Genomic DNA, 24386 nt, shown 5'->3' with positions numbered 1-24386 from the left:
TTGGGTGATGGAATTATACAAATTTTCCTTTCTTAAAAATATTTTCTAAGCTGTCTGTACTAAGTATGTAATTAGAAGCAAATCTAATAAAAAATGGTACAGCATATCTAAACTGTTTTACACAGAAGACTACAAACTACTAGGATTTATTACTTTGCGAGGAGGTATGGGGTGAAAACTTAATTAGGTAAGAAGAAATTTTAGACTTTTCAAGGCAGCCGTAACCTTTGAAATATGGTACTTGCCTTGGGTGCAAAGTTTAAGAGGGCACCAAAACTCGGTAATCGAGATAAATACTATTCAGTGCGATGTTTTAAAAACTCAAAACTCAAAAAAACAAAACAAAACAAAACACCTCAAAACTCATGCCAAACAGAGCCATAATGAACAAAATATCAAGATAAAGACAGGATCAGCATCTGATCCATGATGGACAAAATGGACCACAGTTTGACAATTATCTTCTAAAGCAGTGATTCTCAAAGTGTGGTCCTGGGTCCAGTCACATCAGCGTCCCCTGTGAACCTGTTAGAAAGGCCGACTCTCAGACCCTTCCGCAGGCTACTGAATCAGAAACTCAGGGGTGGACGCCAGCAATCACCCAGGTTAGAGAACCACTGCGCTAGGTTAACAGATAGGTGGTATCAACAGCCATGCTGGTAGAAAATGTATATTACACTGATTTCCAAAGGCAACATTCCGTGTTTGCTGTGAGCCTGGCCATGTGCTAAGCTCTTCGCATGACTGGGGGCACATTTAGTACTTCAGTTTCACAGAGGAGGAGACTGGGCTCAAGCAGGGTTAAGCATACGGCCTGGGGTTGCCCAGCTAGGACACGAGAGAGACCACAAGACCTGGAGTCCAGATGTGCCTGACTCTGCTCTGTTGGCATCTGTGGAAACAGCGATGCAGGTGGCCAGGGCCAAACCAGTGGAGAAACCACACGGACTCACCCTCTGACTCTGACTCGTCTTCCTCTTCCTCGTCCTCCTCTTCGTTGCTCTCGTCCTCACTCTCTTCTTCTTTGGCAATTTTCTGCCGAGCACTCTTGAACACCGACTGTAAGACGATGGAGTCTTCGTAGATCTGAAGGGTCAAAGTGGCACCTGTTAAAAACCTCAAGCTGAGGGCCCGAGACTCACCATCGCAGCATGCTCTTCTCTTCCCTGTGCCACACACCAGCATTACTTTACGTGAATTTTAGTAGAAACATCAACGTTATTGTCTATGCCTGCAGGAAAACACCAAACTCAAATCTACAGACATAGTCTTACAGGAAAAGTCCACATGCAGTTGAAATAATTTGAGAGAGAGAGAGAGAGAGAGAGAGAGAGAGAGAGAGAGAGAGAGAGAGAGTGTGTGTGTGTGTGTGTGTGCGCGCGCGCGTGCGTGCGTGCGTGCGCATGCTTGGGAGGGAAGGGAGGGCTTCAATACGATGCCCTCTCATTTTTGACAGCAAGACCGGTATTTAAGAAAACTATTTCTTATTTAGGTTGTTTCATCAAACACTGTGGTAAAGCAACCTTTTTTTAAAAAATGCAATTCTCCTAACAAAATGGAGGCTATTATTTGTCACTGAGTTTACAGTACCAGCCAATACTTATTGCAATCAGTGCTTTCTCGCTAGTGTACGCACCTATCTGAGCATAGCCCTGTGTAGCTGCTGAGAGAGAGATAAAGTTAAAAAATGGTCCATTTTCTCAAAACACTAAACATAGAAGTACCCTATGATCCAGCAATGCCAATTCTAGACATATACCCAAAGGAACTGAAAGCAGGGTCTTGAAGAGATACATGCACACCCATGTTTACAGCAGCGCTATTCACAGTAGCCAAGAGGCAGAAGCACACCCAATGTCCATCGATAGAGGGATGAAGAAACAAAACGAGGTCTACCCAAACCGTGGAGTATCATTCAGCCTTAAAAAGGAAAGAAATCCTGTCGCAGCCTACACAGCATGGATGAACTTTAGAGGACATGATGCTAGATGAAATAAGCCATTCACAAAAAGACAAACACTGAGTGATTGGCTTATGTGAGCCATCTAGAGGAGTCCAATTCGTAGAAATAGAACGTAGAATGGTGTCTGGCAGAATGTTTACAGAGTTTTAGTTGTACAAGATGAAAGTGTTCTGGAGATCTGTTGCAGAATTATGAAAGTATACTTCCCACTACTGAGCTGTACACTTAAAAATGGTGAAGATGACACACTGGGATGGGGCCACTGGGACAGAATTTGCCAGGGACACTAGAGTGAGCTGGATATTAAGGGTGAGGAGGGTCCCACCAGGGATCATGAGAAAGGAGATGGCCTTTTTAGAAAAGGAGAGCAAGGAGAAAGGTGGGGCGGCCAAAGTAAAAAAAAAGATGCATCCGGTAGGGTGCCATTGCCAATTTCCTGGTTATGACATGGGACGATGTTACTATCCTGGGACGATGTCAAAGCTCTCTCTGTATTCATATTCTTTCCTACAACTGCATGTGTATCTGGGGAAGCCGGTGTTTATGGACCATGAACCGTTACTGGACCATGAACTGTTTAGGTTGAGGAACAGCAGGAAATGAGGCCAAAGAGTTAGTCCATGACTTTAGAAAGCAAACTCCAGCGATTAAATTCATTCTAGAATTTAACAGTACATGGGGAAGCTCGAAGCTTGGTGGGCAGTAGATGGACAGGATAAAAAGGTGGTTACAGGAAGATCGGCCAGCATCCGGGAGGGCCTCGGAGGGAAGCCAGTAAAGAGGCCATTTGTCACCCCAGTTCAGGGGTGAGGCAGTGGGTGTCGGCAGACAGGGAGGCTGTCTGGGACAGGGTGTGTATCACAATGTTGCCACAGTCCTATAAAGAACCCCCAAATCTATCCACAAACTGTAAGCGGTCATTCATAAAAGACTTGCCTGTTGACGCTTATATTTACTCTCTGCGTCCTAGTTTTCACCTTAAATTTCTTTGAAAAAGGCTTGCTTTCACGACCTATTGTTTTGGTCAAAATAATACTTCTATTAACTCCCATTAACTGGAAAGGTATGGTCTGTTCAAGGCACATTCTGAGGAGTCCCACATTCTCCAATTTAGTGACTGGAACTGACATGAAGATAAAAACAAGTCTGATCCGGAAAGAGGCTTGACTCTGCATTGGCTGGCAGACACACTGACCTCGCTTCTGGTTCTTTCTGCCTCATGGGTATGAGAGCATAGATAGGAAAAGGGGAGTCCCTACAAAAGGTGAGTGGAATGGAGGTGTAAAAAGTGAAAAGTGTCCTCCGCCAGCTTAGTTATTTTCATAGTGTCACTTGCTCTTACACTTGCTAACTACAGAGAAGAGGAGTAAAGAGGATTGCAATTGACCTGATAAAAAGCATTTTTGTAACAATTAGAGGCGATGGTTCTTTTTTCTATATATTTTTTGTTTTAAAACAAAACAGCAGTTTCGGCTCCTGATGCAAAGTTTACAGTCAGAAAACCCAAGATAAGTATAACCAGATACACCATCTCTGTAAAGGCAAAAACTGTACCTCTAGCTTTTAAGCATTACATTAACTTATTAACTTAAATTCCTCCTCTGATTAAAAGCCAAGCCTTTAAGGGAAGCACAAGTAGGAACTAGCATAGCTATGGTACAAAGGAGCTGGCATTAACTTGAAAATGCCAAAGCCTCAACTGACTTACATAGGTAGCATGGAAATATAGGCTTTTATCTCTCCTTTTCTTCTGCCAGGATAATAGCGACGGTAGCAAATGAAAAATTTTACTTAAAAGAACAAAGCATGTTTAAGGTTAAACATGTCTCACCTGGGATCCCTCCAAGTTGAACGTCTGAGCATTGTGACAGAGCAGCATGACGTCTTTCTCCAGGTCACCCAGGCTTCGGTACTTATGATTACGGATTCTTTCCTGATGCAAATTTTGGATCAAACAGAGGAAAGTTGGGGAGGGCGGTGGTGGAAAATACAACAATCGTTACTTGGTTAAAAAAGCCTGATTTTCCATTTGTCTTCCCAGTAGACAGTCCTGCCAGGGAGGTGGGACTACACAACTCCAGGGGGTGTCATAAACAGAGACCACCCTCCCACGCGTATTCCTTTCCTATAAGGGGGAGTAAGGAGCATATGATGGGAACCAGGAAGAGCAATGGGATCCAGGAAGGAGTCTGAAACTTTTCAAATAAAATGCAATATAGGGCTTCCCTGGTGGCGCAGTGGTTGGGAGTCCGCCTGCCGATGCAGGGGACGCGGGTTCGTGCCCCGATGCAGGAGGATCCCACGTGCCGCGGAGCGGCTAGGCCCGTGAGCCACGGCCGCTGAGCCTGCGCGTCTGGAGCCTGTGCTCCGCAACGGGAGAGGCCACAACAGTGAGAGGCCCGCATACCGCAAAAAAAAAAAAAAAAAAAAAAAAAAGGCAATATAATCAATATGAGCTCTCAGTATATTGATTTCATAACATACATTTAAAGGCACAAGAACATCCCGACCTTTTTAGTGCCAAGCCCTGCATGGGTGGCAGTGGCAGTCAGATAGGTTACCACTGTCAAGTCCTAACTGTAATCATTTCAATGAATTTACACTTCTACTTTACTTAAAAAATAAAGTTTGTAAACAAAAGATCTACCTTTATTTTTTTGAAATCCACCGGTTTCCTAATTAATTCATAGTATTCTGGTAATTCTTTTCTTGAAGGTAACTGAATGAAGACTTCACTGAGCTGTCGCCCTGAACTGTAGGGGGGCAGGGGAGAAACGAACAAAAACATAACAGATCATGCACTACAGAGAAAAACTTGTATTTTATTTCAGAAAAATGTCAAAAAAGCAAATGACATCCCATGCATATAAACATGGGGCTCTTCAAATCAAAGAAAATCCTACAACTGTATGGGACATCAATGCCCCCAGTGCTAACTTCAAAATGACATTAGAATACCAGTAGATCTCCACTTCTGTCATACATATGGGAAGGCCACTGTGGATTTCTCTTTCGGAGTGAACCTCTCTTCAGTTTGATACAAATATTTAAAGTGTCCCATTCCACCAAAAATTCCATTTCTAAATGAGTAGTAATTGAGTTGTTTAAAAAAAAAAATACTGACTTTATTTCCATATCCCTTTGTTTTTAAATCCACTTTATATTCAGAAAATAATGTGTTAGAATATACTCTGGAAACTCAAATGAAAAGCTTTCGTATGTACCAGGGACTGTCTTTTCAGTCTTACTCCTCTTAGGGCATTTTCCACACTGTGAACTACACAAACCTTTATGATTATTTGCCAGTGGAACCCCTTCATCTTGCCTAACTTCATTTTGTGTGTATGGAGTCATTTGTGCTGAAAAGAACAAACATATTTAGCAAGTGTGGCTGCCTCCTGTTCCTGGGATCAGTGCTATACCCTCCCCGCAAATTCACGGTAGCTTTACTTGAAAGCACATTTAATAGCAACGAACGCTTAGCATTTTGTAACTTTGAGAAACAGACTATAAAGCAATGTAAGCATTTAACATCACTTAATGTTAGAAGCAGACATGGTCAAAGGAACCAGATATTCATAATTTAGGTTCAGGACCCTAATATCTGACTCAGCCTATCCAGATCAATAACAGCTCGGGAGATACAGTGCAGTCATTTTTCACAAAAATCTCCTTTCCCTTATGATGCCATCTCTACTTCCTTTGTGAAGGCAGAAATATTAAAAACAAAACAAAACAAAAAACCCCATAAATCGCTATTAGGTAAATTTTGGAAGGTGACTCTAGGAGTGTGTGAGAATGCTAGAAGCAGCGGCAGTGGATGAGTGACAATATGCTGTTTTAATCTATAGTCCCAGTCATATAATTAAAAAATAATCATAATGACACTTATCATAAAAAAGGCATGCGCAGTAACTCAAGTGGTTGCCTAGCAACCAGTGGGGAAAATGCTGAAGTGCAAAGGGGCCTGCATAAATTAACCGAAAACCCTGTCAAAGGGATGGGCGAGTTTTTCTGTGATGCTGGGTCAGGGTTTTATTTTATTTTTTAATGCACATATGGGCCTCATGAATACTAAAACCAGGGGCCAACACAAGAGGCATAAGAAGACTGCAGTTTAATAGGAAACTGGATTTTAAGATTATCATGGCAAGAACCAAGGTGTTCTCTTACCCTCCGCCACCCCTACCCACCCCAACCCCTTCCAGGTTGAGAAATGCATTTGTACCGCCATAAATTATACCACACAGTATATGACAAAAACTGTTTCATCTGCTATCACCTTCAGCATAGGGCCACAATCTCTGGTCTGTTTTTCTTTCTCCCATTCTGAGACTTAAATACACAAACATTTCACCGGTCTGTAAATGAACCTCTGAAAGGCCATAAGAGGAATTTATAGATATTCATGTTTCTATTTGTATCAGTGACTTCTTTATAATTAGCATTCTTTATACCCTAGCAACCGAGAGTCAGACCTGTTTGTGATTCGGGATTTAACAGCTGACCCTCAATGACATCTTCAGTGTCATTTTCTGCATTACCAACAGATGGTGTCATTTTTCTATTGACGGATTACAAGTACATCTTTGCTTTGTACACCTGGGATGGACGTACTCTTAATTTCATCTGTGCTACTGGTGAAATAAGAAAGAAGCAGTTTGCACTGAGAATGTGACAGAGCTCTTTCCAACAGGGGCAAAATGGCTGAGACAATCTTGGTCTGATGTCCTCTTCTTAGGACATAGAAATTCTAGACCCTATAAGGAGACAAGTCCACAGTTATCTGTGCTCACAAAGGAGAGAGCTGAATGTTCTGAGACTCAGGGCCAATACTGTAAAATGACATAAATTTATTCGGTTTTAAAAATAAAGGTTCTGTGGCTTAATATTCCCATCTCACTTCCTTTATTCCCCCTGCTAAGAACCAAGGGCCTGAGCTGAAGGAGGGCTTGGATGCCATGTAAGGAAGTCTTCTCGTGGTTCCACTGGAACCATCTCCACTCACACACCTCGGTCTGGATTTCGAAGCCCTCCTTGATTCCTCCTCTCTAAACCCTGACTGTACTGCTGACTTGACTCTTCTGGTCAGAAGAGCCTCTCTCCTGTGTACCCCCAGGTCCCATGGCCAATCCCCCCTTTATCACAAATTCCAAGTCTCCAGGCTTGACCCACCTCTCACTCCAACGTTCTCTATCCTTTTCTCCCTTCAAATATTCCATCATCCATTCAGGATCAAGAACCCTTCCTCCAAAAAAAAGATGGAAGAAGTTTTCCTCAATATTAAACCAACGTTCCTCAATATTAAACAACTCCTGGTACCTTGCTGCCCAGAACTTAATTCTATGCATGCTGGGTTTTTTTCTCTCCTCCACGGAGTGTGGGAACACTTTACATGCAGTCAAAACCCCTCCCCCATCTCTATCAGAGGGGACAGTTCTGATGGCGACCCTGGGCAGGAAAAGTCAGGTGGTCCTGGAAGACATCCAGCTTTTATATAACCTACAGAATGCACTGAGGTAGCAGGATCACTTGCTAATGTTGCTACGGTAACTTATTTTTTCCCTAAATTAAAGGTTAAAAAAAAAAAAGGTAAATAAGAAAAAAGAAGTGAAGCAGCCTGACAGAGTTTTGAATTCTTGGCATTTCTTTCTCAAACTTAAGCTGCACAAATGCTTTTTCATTATACCTTTTCAAATACTTGTTTTTCACTGCCAGGAAGTTTTTTTGTTTTTTTTTTTAAGTACAGAACAATGGACTAATTGTACAACGGTTTGCAAAAGGTGTTCCGTTTCTGTTGAAATGCTTATCCTTACCCCCAAGGTATTTTCCATTATGTCATTTTACACATTTAAGGCCTAAGTATAAATTGTGATCTCAAAGTGTACTGTTTGCCATGACAAAAGTGATACCTGTCCCCCTCCTCCAAAAAGGTCTGATTTCAGATCTATTTCATACAAGGGTCTATCACAATGAGAAACGTGACCCTGATAAGACGTAGGGTGTTGGGGGCGAGGAGAATAACCTAAAGTACAAATAGACAGGAAAACTCACTGCACTTAATAGAGTTTACAGGTGCTGGTGGGCAAACACATTTCCTCTCCACAGAGACGAAAGGGCAAAGGGACACCTGGCTATGCTGTCATGGTGTATGCCATGGAAAAGCCCTACATGCCACTATGTTAATGGTGGTTTGCAAACCCTGCATGTAGAGCTTACACACACACACACACACACACACACACGAGATCTGCTTTGCTATGCTTCATCTGGGAACCAATTTTTCTCCCATTACCTCCACAAACCGAATGGCAAGAATTTCACATCTATACTCTTGTGACTTTAAAATAATGACTACAGACATTATAAATATCACCTCTACCTTTGATTACAGTTTAGGTAAAGCTGGAAGAGTGCATAAGACTGTAATAGTAGCTTAGAAACCTATTCCTTTAAAATGCTGGCCAGTGTGCCTTTCATAATATCGGTTGAGAGTCCTTTTTTTTTTTTGGCTGCTTTATGATTTGTCCTTTTACCTACCGAAGCTGATCTGTTGACAAGAACTCCTCATGGATACTCCTGGAAAAGTGATCTTAACTAAAGCTGGCATAGGTTTTGTTTATGTTAGTTAATGAATATAAAAACGTGGTTATCTTGCCTCCTTAAGGAAATGACGTCATGATTTAGAATACCCATTTGTAGTTGGAAACGTTTTACAGAAAATGATTACAGTCCTAAAGGAATCAAACATAGGAAATCATTTTGGGAAAAAACCCCATAAATATTGGGTCAGCACTGGAGGGCAGTAGGTGAATACGTCTCTTTTTTTCAGGGTCAGATTCCTATAGGGTTTAAAAAATACCATTTCAAAATGCACTTAGACCTGAGTAGCACCCTGCATATCTAGAAAGCCCCCAGAAACCTGAGCCAGTCACAGAATAGGTGTCAGAGTACCCGCACTCTGCATTCTCTACTGAGGTCTCTCATCTGAGTCTTACTGAGTATTGACTGACAATACCGATGACTCCTAACAAGCTTGGAAATCCGACTTCCCAACTTCTTGAAGCATATAGGATGTAACAGCAAAACAGAATGGGATGTGGATTGACTTGCTTTTGATATGGGATGGATAGCTGTAAAAATCACCCCAAGGGTTGTGTTAAGGACTAGGTATCTAATGTGCCTGTGTTACCAACCAAAATGAGGTTACATCAGGTTTACGCAAGGTAAATGCCCCCATGTCAGGAGGCTTAAATGGCTTGCTCAGCTCAGTAAGAAAAGCAGCAAGGCTTTAACAACAGTCTTCAAGGTAATCACACTCTGATGTATGGTTTCGCTGTTGGTAATCTACTCTAGGCTGGAATATGGATAAAGATATATATATATATTTTATATGTACATGTAAAGATGTCCATCACAGCATTACTGAAAATAATTTAAGGCAGCCAAAATGTTAAACAATCGGGGGAAGAAAACAAGTAATGGAAGGCTAGAATCTAAAATTATGTATTTTTAAAGTAGGTGCCTTAAAAAACACAAAAAATGCTCATTATGACATTCAATGGGGAAAAAAAACCCCAAAATGACAGGACATCCAATTGTAAACGCAATACACATTCAACTAGGTTTTTAAAAGGGCATGAACTAAGGACCAGAAGGAGAAATGCCAGAGCGTAAATAAACATTAATAATAAGGTACTCTTGTTCAACAAAATGAAGGTTTACAATCTAATGTAATTTGGAACCATGCTGTCATCCATAAATAAAGTAGGCCTCAAACACTTTTATGGGTTACCTTCTTTGAAAACATGCTATAAGTCAAAAATCTAATTTGATTTTTCCCAGAAAAATGTCATCCGAGGGGCATATGACCGACCTTTATTTACATCACCACAAACAAAACAGTTCATCAATTGGCACCTCTGAACTCTCCCACAGAAGGCCAGATAAAGAGAATAATAGAACAATAATTCCACAATTTTTTTATTTACTATATCACAACCAACAGAATCTACTGTATGAAGTCCCTATTTATTCCTTCGGAATTCTCTCATTGAACTTATGACTGCAAATCAGAGGTGATCACTCGGACATGAGATTCAGAGAGTCCTGTTTATGTTTATGTACTTGTTTATTTAGACAAGCATTTCGAGGAGACGACCGCGAAGACTTATCATCTATCACCTGACTTCTTAGAAATATTGACTCGGGACACCTAGATTCTTCTCCTCTTTCTCTCACTCGACACTTCATCATAGCAGGTAGAGGTACAGGATCCTAACTGTCCACCTGTCTCAATGTGATAGACACACCGGTCACGCCGTTTCATCAGCTTTTGTCACCTCATCTTGGAGACCCGGAAGTGACTCCGAGGATGCCTTCCTTTCAAAAGGTAAGGACACACCTTCCCTTCCACTGAATGTTCTGTCCTTTGGTCTTTCCCCGGGTCTCTAACTTCGTAATGTTAAAAAAAGGCTTCGGAACTTTTGGCTGAATTGTGATCAAACTCAAAATCACCAAGCTTTTGCAGGCAAACAAAATCAAACGCCTCTCCACCTGAGCTGCAGGTCCCCAATGTCACTCTGTCAAAGGGGTGCGTGTGTCGTAGCAGGCACCCTGAGTGCTGCTTTTTCCTAAAATGGCCGTTTTAGGCAATTCTTCAGGAAGACGTATGAGGTGTGACTCTAAAGGAACAAGGCAGATATTTTTCCCATGAATACACAAGAACACTTATGCCCAAATAACTGCCCTCTTTCAGAGCAATCCGTTTCTAACTCAAAAGACAGAGGGTGCTTATGAAGACAGTTTATCAGCCCCGTAAGAAAGTCAGTTTTGCTGTTTCCAGCTGGGACTCCTCTCGTAAATGAGAGGTCATTTATGCTGGTTGTCCTGAAGCTTGGAGAGGCAGAGACCCTGGGCTCCTGGGCCAGGCTGATGCCGGAAGCCTCGGGGAGGCTTTCTGTGCCTCAGAAAGCAGATGGACCACGTTCATTTGTGGGCTGCCCACCTGCTGTACGTGGGTACAACTGGCTGAGCGTCACCAGTAAGTGTCAAGTCACTAGGAGTCAAAGCAGCTTATCCAGGACACATCTGAAAGTATCAATACTTTTAAGAAGGACAAGATAAAGTTCTAGAATCCGCATTTCCCTGAGCTGATTCTCTCTGGACTAAGCGCAGCTTCTGAGCTCTAAGTCAGCATTTCCCAATACGTGCTCCATGAAACATGAGCTTAATGGATTATTAATAGTGTTCCCTGAAAAGGGGGCTTCACTGGTCAAATGAGTTTGGGGAATGCTGGGTTAGACAAAGTTCAGCAGGCTACTTTACACAAAACTTCCCAGAGCCTCTAACCACGCTGGGAATTCTCCAAGAAGCTCCAGGACTAGAGTTTGAGGACTATACTCCGGGGAAGCGTCACCCTGGACATCAACTGAAGTTCTGACTTCCCCACGCTGCTAGGACACAAGATAGACTGCCAGCCCTGTGGCTGAGCCCTAAGTATCCAAACAATAAATGAAGAAAGGCTCTTCACCTAGAACCAAGATCCTCTAAGTGTATCCACTTGGTCACACTTGTATTTCATGGCAATTTCTCTGTAACCTAATTAAATGCAAAGGGGCTTGAGCCTGACATCTGGTCACAGCCTCCCTCCCCCACTTAAAGAAATGCCGAATGTCTGGTGCCGATGTTGCTAAAACTAAATTTTGACTATAACAGCTTCTTAGCCGGTCCTGAAGGGACAGTCGATACTAACAACATAATCACGACGCTAAGGGCTGTTAATAGCCATGGAGGGAATTTAGATTTCCTGGGATGGAGTATGTAGGGCTGGGTACCACGTGCCACCTTTCTTTTCAGCCATATTTCTGTAAATGTAAATTTCACTTACCACTCAGGACACAGAACCAGGAGTTATCCTCAAAAAGTTCTCCTCCACCTCTCACATCTGGTCTGCTCTAAGTCCTGTCAATCATACCTCTCTCTGAGTACTTGCTCTCTTGCCTTCACCCCCATCGCCATGTCCAATGCTATGCCCCTCTTCCCTTGCACCTGAGGACCCAGTCATACTGAGAGACGTGTGGTCTCTAGAAGGGGTCCTGCTTTTCCATACCTCCTCCCTGGCCACCTACACACATGGGTCTCAGCACCTTGGCTGCCTCCGCCCACCCCCCACCCCCATCTGCTTGGGGGATTTCTACTCCTCCCACAAGCCACCGACTGACTTTGCTTTCCCCCTTCCTACCCTCCCACCTGGCATGTACACTTGATTCATACCGTAGATGTGCGTTATTCCTTTATATAACTCTTTCCAACTATGCTTTAAGGCGTTCCATTTTACTCATTTCCCCACCCCCCGCCCCCCATTCTCAATACTTACACAGAGACTGACGCATAGAAAATGCTCAGTGCCTTTGAACACATGGAGGAATTTTTTTTAAAGAATGTTTAAAAATTAATCATAAGGCAAGCTCTGAACAACATGTCTTAAACTCGGGTTTCTGGGGAGAAGCAGCATATGTGACAGTACGGGACCAGACAGACTCCGCAGAGTCCTGAGGAGGGAAACGTCAAGCCCCTTCTATGCCTCTGGAAATTGCAGTTTAAATGTGTCTTCAGTGGAAGGATTTATCTGGGTCCTAACTACATACGGTCACATCGTCTCCTCAGAGAGCCAAGGCATGACGCTGGGGCTCTTAATACCTTTAACGTTATTAATCCACTTTTCACGGTCACATGATTATTTTGATGCAAGAGGGGATAGGGGGTGAAGGAGCTTAGGCCTGTCCTTGTGCACTGCGCTGGGCGTTTAGCCTATATCATGCCTTTTAGACCACATCATGCCTTTTAGAGACGATAAAGCCTCCCTCCTACGTGGTTGAGCTGGAAAGATTTACCCTGGTAGTTCATCATTTCAAGCCCCCCAAAGTCAAGCGTTTCTTGTTTCAGTTCCGAAATTCGAATCCAGACTGAGTTCTTTCTCGTAATGGCGAAAACAGAACACCATTCTCGATGCCTCTTAGTACACAGTATGGTTCGTGTGTCTGGCTTCCAGGATTGCTCACTGTTTACAATAAGAAATACCCAAAACTGACAATCTTGCCCACCAGTTTCACCTCCGCACAGACACGGATGGGTACAAATCACCCCACGTTTAATCTCCCTATGTAAAAGGGAAGGCCACAACTGGTGATGCTATGTATTCTGAAATACAGGACGCAGCTTCAATTCTTTTGCCTCCCGGCCCTAGATTGGATCCCTATACCGGGGGGAAAGAAGGACCATAAAGGACGTCATTGAGTCAGTTGACAAAAGTGGAATATGGATGGCAAAGTACTGGCTCGATATTTTTTTTAAAGTACAGGCTGACCCAAAGGGGGAAAGAAATGTTGTTTTCAGTATACTAATAACAACTCCTAACCCTGGTGAGTCACGCACATCCCTCTTTCCGCCTCAACTATCATCATCTCAGTGTGGCAAAATCTCTAGGAAGAAAACACCTCTGCTTCCCCCGTGACAGAAGCAGAGGCACACAAAGGTGAACCAAGCTGCCCGAGGATGCTCAAGACCGCGCAGGACAGGTCAGCCCAGAAGTCACGCCTGGAACCCCACCTGGTGCGCAGACCCTCCGCACACGTGACTGACTCCACAACCTCAGACAGGGCAGGCACGCGCACGCGGCACCCCAGGTGCTTCTCAGTAAGCTTCAACACCAAGACAGCATGGAGTTAAGAGGCCCGTGGGACGTAAGACAGAAGCTGCGCTGGAAGTGGTGGGGGAAAGCAACAGAAACCCATGGCTGAGTGATGCTGGGGGGACCGTCCCGCTCAGTGGCGGCTCCTGATGCCTTTGTAAGGAGTGCAAGTTACACGATGGACACGCCCAAATGACAACACAGCACAAAAACTTCAAAAGCCACGACAGGTGTTTGAGAATATCTGTGCCTCCACCTCCCCCTCCAAGGAGGGGTGGTCAGGAGGCCACCAGAGAAACTGGCTTCCAAAGGCCGAGTCTTTAGGAAATCAGTCTGTTTGGTGGACCAAGGGATACCTGTATTTAGAGACCCGGGAATACAAGACAGATCCTGACCTGTTTCCTTCTATTTCCAACTGAGAATTACTGGGCACCTTCTCCACGTTACACCTGCGGTAGAGTAGAAAGAACACTAGAGTCAGAAGACCTGGGTCCTCGTCCCAGCCCGGCTCCTTCCTCTTAGGCTGGTGACCTCAGGTAATTCATCTCGCGCTCCCAGCTTCAGTCTCCTCACCTACCTGCCTCGCCAACCTCGGGGGATTGTTGGGAAGATTACTGGGGATGTTTCCTGCTTCTCCCGAACGCGTCAATACCTGTTACTCTGGTCTCATTTCCCTCCACACGTTTCCATCCGTCGTTCTTGAAGCAGTGGAGGAAAGGCAGCGTTTGCTTGGCGGGGGTAAGGGGTGGCCTTAGCAACGTAGTAGCTTCGGCCTATCCGAGTCTAGCTCCTCACTTGTAAAATGGGGATGAACCCTCAGAAAATGGTTGTGAACCCTGAACGGGATGCTGTACTTTATTACAGCAGCCGGCACAGAGAGGGTGCACCGAACCACAGCCTAAATTGGTTTCTGAACACCATCTAGGCAGTCAGCTCTCCTTCCCAGACCTCCATTCTTTTCCAACAGATCACCAAGCTAATGATCTTCCACTGGAAATGACAACCACCACGTGAGGTCTCTGGCCCTTCCTTCTCCAGGCCTCTAGGGAAGCCCCCTCCATTGAGGATTTTGCAACTGCACCACTGCCGTTCCCTCGTGTGGTGGCAGAGAAGTGGCTGAGAGGGGTGTCGCGCCCTGGGAAATCCCTCCATCCTCTCTAGATCTTACTCCAGGCAAAGACGGTGCCATTAGCATACACAGCCCACGTCTGGCCACTTACACATCCCTCCTCAGAGACCTTACCCACTGTGCCCTGGGAGAGCGGGAGACACTACAGAAGGTGCAAAGCATAAATCCGGGAGTGGCGAGGCGAAAAGTACAGGCGATGTTGGGAAAGCAGAGAAGCGGGTGGAATGTCTGACAGACAAGGGAGAGTTGCACGTTGGAAGATGAAGTTGGGAAGGTCCTAGGGCCAGGCTGTGGAAGGCTATCTTTCCCACGGTGAGAAGTCTGGTCACTATCGGGTAGGCAATGAGAAGCTACTGAAAGTTGTTAAGTAACCACTGACGAGAGGGGATCCATGAATCAGAGGCAGGAGGAGAAGCAGGCAGCGTGCAGCCGTCCAGGCACGGCCAGCGACGATGGTCAAGGACCTGATGCAGACGGTGGGTGAGGACACAGAAGTGGTGGGGGGCCTGGGAGAAATGCTGAGGAAACTCTGTACGTAAGGGCGTGTTAGGAATAAGGCACAGAATTGGGACCACTTTTCTCCCAACACACTGGGGACCCTGAGGTGATGATGGGTGTTAACCAAGGGGATACCGAAGCTGAAATAGACCGTGTTGTCTCAGAATGTGTAGTCGTGAAGAGCATTCTGTAGACATGTTACAGGACATACTGCACATGCTTTGGAGAGAGAGGTGGGCATGGTTCTATGATCTGACACTAACGGAGATTACACCTCATCGGCGAAGGAAGGCTCTGATCAAAGGAAATTCCAACAGAATGCTTTCGAACGATTCTGATAAGGAGTATGTGGGGACAGACCTACACGGGTCAGCAATCTGACTGAAAAAGAAGTACAAACACAACAAAAAAGCATATTAAATGAGGGTATGGATTTGGCTTTCAAAATGTATGTTACTACAAATCAATTTTAAAAAGACAGTGTGAACACTGGTGTGATTAGTCCACCTCGGATGGAAGACTCAGGATAACGATAACGGAGGGAAAGCCTTCGACATCACAAATACCTGAACACGCTTCAGATAAAGCACTTTGGGGAGATAATACTGGAAAAAGAAAAGGCAACTTTTTAAAGTAAGAGCCCATCCCTTCTGGAATATGGGTTGACGATATGTGGGCCTTGAAGACAGTAGTTCAGCCTTACTCTAAACGAGGGAAATGCTACAAATGACTTTCCATCTGTATATAGGAATTCGTGTACAGGAATTAAACAAGTACACTTAGTCCTTAGGTTTGCAGTATTCCCAAGTCCTTAGAAAGGTACTATAATGTAACGGGGTAAAATGCCGGCTCTCTTTTCCCCGGTAAATGCAGTGATAGTGATATACATAAATATATATATCATATATATATATAATATATATAAAAATATATATATCATATATATATCATATACATATATATTTTCCCCCCTAAAAGAGACCATAAACTCAAGATAATGTTATTACATTCTTATTTAAGGGGCTCACGTGACCCCACCTTCCCTGAATCTCCCAGGCCACCTGCCTGTTCAGTACTATCCGGGCTATCTCCTCTACCACAGGGCGAGCTAGTGGAGGTAAGTACCGTGAGTCTTTTTTTTACCCTCTGGCCCTCAGGGCTGGAAGGAAGGGGGGAATAATACAATTAATATTTCCAGGATCAATGAATGATTTTCTACAATGTGGGGAGAGCTAAGATTCAGAAGCAGCTGAGGCCTTCCACCATTCCTAGGGAAGTCATCAGTGTTTCTTAAAATGAGGGGCAAGAAGAAGACAGTCTAGCCTCCGGGAAGAGAGCAGAGGCTGAAGGGCATCAGGTATCAGGGAGGAAGGAGCCGTTTGGCCACGCCTGGCCGCCCCACTGTGTGCCAGGGTCAGGCAGGTATCTCCCGCCTCCCCGCCGCTTCCCTTGTCCATCCTCAGAGCTGCACCTGAAGTCCAGACCCTCTGCAGACAGCGAGGCCCATCCTCGCAGTACACTCCTGCTGGTCAGAGCGGGAGGAGGTGATGATAACCGCCTCATATTCTGTTTCCAGACTCTTCGGGAACATGAACGACGCTCAGATTTGAAAAGCAAGGCATAATAAATGTTGAACAAAAGCTACTGATAGGAGAGTTGATAGAGCATATCAAGAAGCTTCAGATGAGTTCAAGTGTCCAGTTGCAAACTAATTACATCCTGAAAGAGTGTGTAGATTGCTTTTGCTAATGACGTTTAAGAAATCACAGAGACTAGAAATGGAATCAGAAGACTAAGTGTCCCACTTTCAAAAGGAGAAGGGAAACTCGAGGCGGCTGTGCCTGATGTGGACCCTTGGTCAAAATTTAGAGGAAATTATTCAGATGCCACAGGGCTGCAGAGAGAAGATAAATGACATCGTTAAGTACCGGTAGGGGGTCCCTTAGAAAAGCCATGGCAAGCTAACCTCATTTCATCCTTTCCACAGGGTTTCTAGGTTGATGGATTGGAGAGGCCACAAACACGGTATATCTTGGTTTTAGCTTTTTTTTGATAACCTTGAGAAAGGATAGATGAATGTGGGTGACATGACAGCATGGTCATGTGAGTTCACAGACGGTTCATCAACTCTAAAGATGACTGATTAATAAATTCACATCAACCTTCAGTGATTTTCAGGGGCATGTTACAGAAGACCCGTCCTTTGCCCTTTAGAAGTTTCTTCGCAATAGCTTATAGCAAATCTTCACATGACAATAACTTAGGAAAACAAGTAAACGTGGTTTTGTTTTGTTTTGTTAAAAAAAAGGCATAAAATAATCAGTGTTACATCAATAGGCTAGAATGGTGGTACAAAAATCAGTAAGATGAAACTATATAGGAATAAGTCAATACAGGATAAAAAAAAAAATCAGAGGTTTAGCTGAAGGCTAACCTTGGCAGCATTCACGTGAGATAAGAACTGTGTGTATGTTTTGCGGGAGAGGGAGTTTTTCAAGAAGTCGTGTTTTCAACGTGAGTTAACTCTGAATCAAGGTTGGTGAAAAAAGTTAACACGCTCCTGAGTTATGTTAACAGAATTTTGGTGTCCAGAATAAGGAGGCTAGCCATCCTGCAATTAGCCGCCATCGGAATACCTCTGGAGTTCTGGGTGCTATGTTTTCCATGGGACACTAAGAAAGTAAAATGTGTCTAAGGGCGGGGCGGAGTTGGGGGGTACTGGGATGGCTGGAAGTCCAGGCATCACTCAGATAGCAAAGTGAGGTGTTACAACCCGAAGGAGAATGTCCTAAGGCAGATACGTTTATGAATATTTTAAGGGACATTTCTCGGAATGAGAACAGATTGACTCTCTGAAGTTCCAAGCAGAACAAAAGCTGTAAGTCAGAGGGCTGAGTCTGTTTTCATATAGGAAATGCCTGTCGTGTTTAGAGCTGTCCTTTGGTGTCGCAAACGGCTTCCTGACACAGTGAGCTAACGCTGGGCATGTCCGCACAAGGTTAGATGATGGTCTGCTAGAGGCAATGCAGGGGGACACATCTGGGAAACTGGACCAGGTAGAGCTAAAACCCCTTCTAACACTAAGAATTCCCTCTAGGAATCTCCCTCCTTATCCAAGGAACTGTAAGCCATGTCTCTAGACTTGGAATAGCTCCACCAAACCCAGCCCCTGCTTTTTCACCATCACCATCTCTTCACAGGGGCAATTTTAAAGGGTACAGATGCAAATTAGGATGGCTCCCTTTTCCAAGAGAAAAAAGATCTTAGGTTAAATATTATATAAAGGGAGAATATAATTTTAAAAGCCTTCTACATAACCATGCTTATTAACAAATCAAAACAAAGCCTTCCAATAATACATCATATCAAGTTTTCTATTTGGAGAAATAAAATGGTGGGAACGGTAACAAGAGATCAGTGCTACTGCTCGTAGAGATTACCGCAGAAAAATTTTACATTTGTGAATCACACAGAATCATTGGCTCTCGGAGGGGAGAGGGGGGTCACATTTTTTAAAAGCATCCCCCTAAAAAAAATTAGGACTGGCACTGAAAACAAAAGCAATAAATAGACACAAATTATCCTAGTTCTTTTTAAACAATAAAAATACATCTGTCCCAGAATCATGCAAGAACTTTGAAAAAAAAAAACTGTCTCATAAGAGCTAATTAATTCTTATGTATCAGTTAAATATAGATGGTAGTTCTTATTTAATACGCTGCTGATGTACACGACTGTCAGAGCTGTAACATTTGACTGAGGTGATGGGAAGGAGGTTAGTCCAGGTGGTACTTCTTTCACAGGTAGGTTGAGTTACTATATTAGTCACTGACTTTACTGGTGCAAAAATCTCAACACATGGCGAAGTACATTTCTCAGCAGCATTTTCTAAAACCAACCAAAAATATGATGTATCTAATTAAGGCCCTCCTAATTTGAGTACCTCCTACTTGAGCACCAAATTTGGTAAGAGACATAAAAAACATAAACTGAGTAAGTGCTTTTTTTTTCTAGAGGATCACTAACACGAAATATACATGAAACATGTAGCAGTGGAGAATTTAGAACATACTTCCCAGAAGTACCTAAACGTGGGCAGTAATAGAATGGGGGGCCTCACCAGGGTACTTTCAGGAAAAGTAAAACAAATAAATAAAACCAGAGAAAGGGGGAAAACAAACAAACGATTCAGTGTCTGCAGGTTGAAATATTTAAATAGCCTCTCCCTATAGTACAAGCAAAGACATGCTCAGTCATCATTCCCAGTGAAGCTGTGCTTTCTGGTTTTGGAAATAACAATATGAAAGCTGTACGAGCAAGGACATTTTCTTTATAGTGCTCAGAGCTCCATTCACCTACCTGATTTGCTATAAATTGTCTGAAAGGCTAATTATTAATAATTAAACTGTTCAAAGAGCTATATTAACTCATCAAATCTTCCTAATGCCTCTAGAGGCAGGTACAGTAATCATTCCATTTTGTGGACTAGGAAACTGAGGACCAGGGAGGTTAAGTAAATTGCCCAGCTGCTCCACAGGTAGTAAATGGTAGAGACAGGATTCAAATGCAGGTAGTTCAACCAAGACAAGAGCTTAAACTACTGTGCTATGCTTAGCTGAGGTTAAAGAGACCTAACTTCATACTACTCTGTATTTGGGGGTGGGGGTGGGTTCTGGAAAAGTCATCAGCCCATAGCCCTGTGCATCAGGAAATCACAAACCTAAAAGGCTACGGAGCCAGCAGGTGAAATAAAGGAGTGAAGTGGGCCAGGTGCGAAAAACACGATAATAAATGGCAACTGACACTCCATATTGGAGGGACGATAGTGAGCGACGGGGATGGTGGCCGCCTAGAACAGACAGTCTGCAACGGGTTGGGGTGTGGGTTCCACTCCTACTGTTACCTTAGGGAAGGCTAGGTAGAATGCTGCCAGATTTTTAGGTTTTTCCAAAAAAGGGGGGAGGGGGGAAACCCTGACGTTTTTATAAGAACTCTCTCCAGCTTTATGTGTTTGCTTAAAGGAAAAAAAAAAGAGAAACATGAAATAAAACCATCTGTTGGCAGTACGTGGTCCACTGGCTGGTGACTCCTTTTACACCATTAAAGGAGGAGACAGTCATCACCTGGCATAAAAGGCCTGGCTTTCAAACCTCCAAGGACTTTCTTGGCTCTTCTCAATGTCACAGCAGCCCTAGGCTCACTCAGCAGGTAATGAACACAATGCCTGTTAGATATCAAGGCACACCTGGTCCAAGCCACAGGCATTTTCACTCTCCCGGGACAAAGGCAAAAAGTTAGAGGTATGTGCAGAGTGGTACTCTCTGCTTATTTTTCTCTACACCAGGGGCTGATAAAATAAGGTGTAACTGTCCAACCTGGCTTCCTGGAAACTACTCCTGCTTCCAGCCAATCTACCAGTACAGCTGGGGAGGAACAGAAACTTGACGGAGAGAATTACTGACTCCGAGTTTACAAGGAAGTTGGCGTGTTCATCTGGGCAAAGAATGATCTCGTGGCCAAATTTTCCTTCCTAGATTACTGTCATTCCCCTGCGTCAGTGAACAGCTTATCCAAACCTAATGTAATGGGGCTGCCCTTTGTGGCCACTTTAGAATGCTCAAAGGGAATGACTTTAAAAAAAAAAAAGGAAAATAATAGTGAAAATAGTAAGCAGGGAACCTGAGAGACCTGGTAGGCAGAGAGGAGCAAGAAATTCCCTTCCACACGCATCTGCTCCTATGTCCCTTTCACCATTTCTGAAAAGTCTTTATACTTTCTCTAAGGAGCTATCAGTAAAACCCCATTGAAAGTTTCTTGCTTTTTCTACTACTTAATCTTCACGATGAGGTTTTCTTCCTCGTATGAAGACATGCAACTAAAATTACCACGAAGAACTAAAAGCACAACTTATTTGTAGTAAGCAATTCCAGTTATATAGAGCAACACCAGTGAATGTCAAGAATTTTTGGTAACGAAAAGTTGATTCATGCCACTATGTAACTTAGAGGAAAAAAAATGTCAATTTTTCAACTGAAGTGAGATGTCATCTTCCTATTAAAACCGCATCACATGATTACTGAGTAGAAATCAAATCAACCAACCAAAATGTAGCCTAACTAGTTTATCGACTATATAGGGCTGCCTGACACCCAAGAACATCTTTACTTTGGTTTTCAAATAATTGTTTATTGTTTAAAAATGGCCTGGGGATAGTGTCCAGTACAGATTTCTCAAAGTTCACGTTCGAAAGTTCCATGAAAAAGAGGGAAATTTGCTGAAAAACCATCCTGTCTAGGTAGGGTTATGAGAAAAGAGGGAGATGGCTCGAACAAGTGCTCAGAAATTCAAGTGTCTTGGAAGGAAAGAAGGAAAGGTATTTTTGATGGAAGCTTCGGTTTGGCTTAAAACAAAGTCCTAGCATGAACATTTACCTTAAATATGTGATAGAACTCTTTTTCTCCTCTAACACCTCAATCCAAAGGTACAATTTCACTCTCTTTCCAATGCTTCCACATCAGTGATGGTATTTTGGAAATCCTTAAAGAACCCTTCTCCAGCTTAGGTTTTTTTTTTCTTTCATTTGGCCATCTAAACTCCTCTTTCCAAATACCTTAAATAACACCTGGTAAACTATTACACAAAATATCGAGAGCAGCCTCTCTGAATAGAGTACAAGTTTACTGATACCTCTGGAGCAAAAACCATCAAACAGGAGGTAGAAAGGGCCCGGAACCCAGCGTACACCTTAATAAATCTTGCTCTGCAGGCAGCGTTACCTGTGGTCTTGATGAAGATGATGGAGGTGAAGGAACGAAACGCTCACCTGTCTTTGTAGTTTATCACAGTATCGATGATAGCATTCATCTGCTTTGTCAGTTTAGGGGGATTTGGTGACAGTTTCTCAGCCGGAGGGCGACCTCTCCTCTTCTTGGCCTTTTCCATATCTTCTTTTGCAGGATCTTTATCCACATTTCTTCGTCTTTTTCGCTTCTTAAGCCGTACTTCCTCTTCCATTTCTTCCAAATTGCCGTCTTCAATGGCCTGTTAATAGGGAACGAAGGAGAAAAATTCAAGACGAGAGAATACCGAAAAGAAAACAATTTACATAAGTAGAATAAAATGAAACTAACAACAGCAAAAAAAAAAAAAGTAAAAGTTAACAGTAATCAGTGAAGTAAGAAGAAAAAATAGAAGACCACCATATTGGATAAATACATCTTTAACCCAAGTCTGTTTCATGAGCAAAATAGGTGAAGGCCCGAAACACTAATAGCAAAGAATGTGACGAATATGAAAAGATCTATACATTTAAGTGTTTGAAGATAACTAAAACCAAATGACATTTCAGCTCAATATAAGATAAAGACCTTTATTGTCTCATTACCGTAGAAGGTAAAAGGGAAACCAAAAAAAAGGGGTGAGTGAAGAAGAAATTTCCCTAAGACTACATCCTTACAATCATATAAGCTTTGATCTTCTCTTCTTTGAGGTTTAACATCAATTTATTCGTGATTCACAACACAAAATCAAAATTCCATCCAGATTTTCTTCTAACGTAGCAATTAGTAAACAAGGAAACAGGAAGTACAAAGCCACATTCCTGGGTAAACGCACTTGAACCATCCAGATCAAGAACACACACACAAACAAAAAACACTTTTTTCCAATTACCTGCAAACGCTTGCTTTAAACCAGAGCCAGCAGCACTAATGCAGAGAGATAATAAAATAGCTATAAAAACAACCAGGTATAAAAAGAAACCTGTTCATAAATGGCTAAAAGATCCATGTGACAGACCCAGAAGTTTAAACTTTTTTTTTCCCCCTAGGAAATCTCAAAACTTAAGAAGAATAAAGGGAAAGAAACAGAAACAAAAACAAAAACTGCAAAGTAAAAAAACAATAGGTAAGAGAAAATTTGACCATGGAAAAGAAGATTTTTAAAAAGACCTTGAAATTACATTTCGAGATTGGTTTCTTACACAAAATAAGTGATGTTATTTGTTCCTCCTGCCCCTCAATATTGCCTCCAGTATGTCTCGTAGCTGAAAAGAGCTCTAATCATCAGGCAATTACCTTCATTTCTCCACAGCACCAAACATGGCTAATATTTATGATCATGTGAGTATAACAATCAATATAAAGAGTGATTACAGCTCAGACATAATTTCTTTCACTTATGTACAATGCCTTCTGAAAAAGAAAGGTTTTGTGAAGAAAACCTGGTGCAGAACACAAAACAACCTGGCATGTTAAAAATGCCAGTGGGATTTAAAAAAAAAAAAAAAAAAAAAGGTTTTCTATGCATCTTCCAACGTGCAACCCCAAAGAAGCAACATGCACACAGACAGAATCCTAAAGGGACAGTCTGAGTCTAGGCCTTAATAATCAAAAGACAATTTCCATCACGATCCTACAGTGTTCAGATGATAACCACTATAAAGGAGGCAAGGTCTGATGGGTTATGAGGAAAAAGAAAAAAGAAAAAGGAAAAAAAAAAAGCTCCACGTTATTTCATTAATATTCATTTGCCTAAAAGCAGGACACCCACTATACAGCTAAACACACTGCAGCTAAAGCGAAGATCAAGAAGAGGAAATTGTCCCGCAAATCTTGGAGGCTGAACATGCTAATAATAAATACAGCATGCAAGGCTTGTCAACAGTTAATGGTACTGCTCTCCTCAAGCACCCAGTTACACACAGAAATACGGAGAACACCGGCTTTTGATGTGTTACACACCTACACATGCCTGGGATGTAGTTCTACTGAATCTTCAAGACGGCAACGAAAAAGGATATTTACCTTACCACTATCAGCAGGCCGGCTATCGGAAATCACAGTTAGTGGGGATAAAATTAACAAGCCAGCAAAGCAGCGAGCTGCTAGTCTCTTCATCAGCTGATCAGGAAAAAAAAGAGAGCTGGGGAAAGGCTATGTTTTCATATACAAGTAATTTTATTTTACTGAAAATTTAATACTGAAAGGATTGTGGATACTCAAATCTGCTGTTTCATTCTACCCACTACAAGGCCCGAAGCCTTCCTCCTTCAGCCTGTTTTAATATTGACAACTACTTATCATATTTTTTCCCCCTTATTATTC

The 24386-nt window shown here is 42.8% G+C and overlaps 1 protein-coding gene across 4 annotated transcripts in view; it reads right to left on the bottom strand.

Moving 5' to 3' along the window:
* Window positions 1-24386, bottom strand: part of SMARCA2 (SWI/SNF related, matrix associated, actin dependent regulator of chromatin, subfamily a, member 2) — a 172936-nt gene that overhangs the window by 11382 nt on the left and 137168 nt on the right. For 2 of the 4 annotated variants that reach the window (XM_060155018.1, XM_060155017.1), the window contains exons 28-32: window positions 22106-22323; window positions 14051-14104; window positions 4611-4716; window positions 3795-3896; window positions 954-1086 (exon numbers count right to left, since the gene is read on the bottom strand). In XM_060155018.1, coding sequence (XP_060011001.1) covers window positions 954-1086; window positions 3795-3896; window positions 4611-4716; window positions 14051-14104; window positions 22106-22323 — 613 coding nt within the window. The remainder of the gene's footprint in view (window positions 1-953; window positions 1087-3794; window positions 3897-4610; window positions 4717-14050; window positions 14105-22105; window positions 22324-24386) is intronic. The other 2 variants (XM_060155019.1, XR_009541587.1) reach the window with 2 other exon arrangements.

The sequence above is a fragment of the Lagenorhynchus albirostris genome, chromosome 7 (assembly GCF_949774975.1).
Source record: "Lagenorhynchus albirostris chromosome 7, mLagAlb1.1, whole genome shotgun sequence".
NCBI classification, from domain to species: domain Eukaryota; kingdom Metazoa; phylum Chordata; class Mammalia; order Artiodactyla; family Delphinidae; genus Lagenorhynchus; species Lagenorhynchus albirostris.
This window is presented reverse-complemented; position numbering and strand designations above follow the sequence as displayed.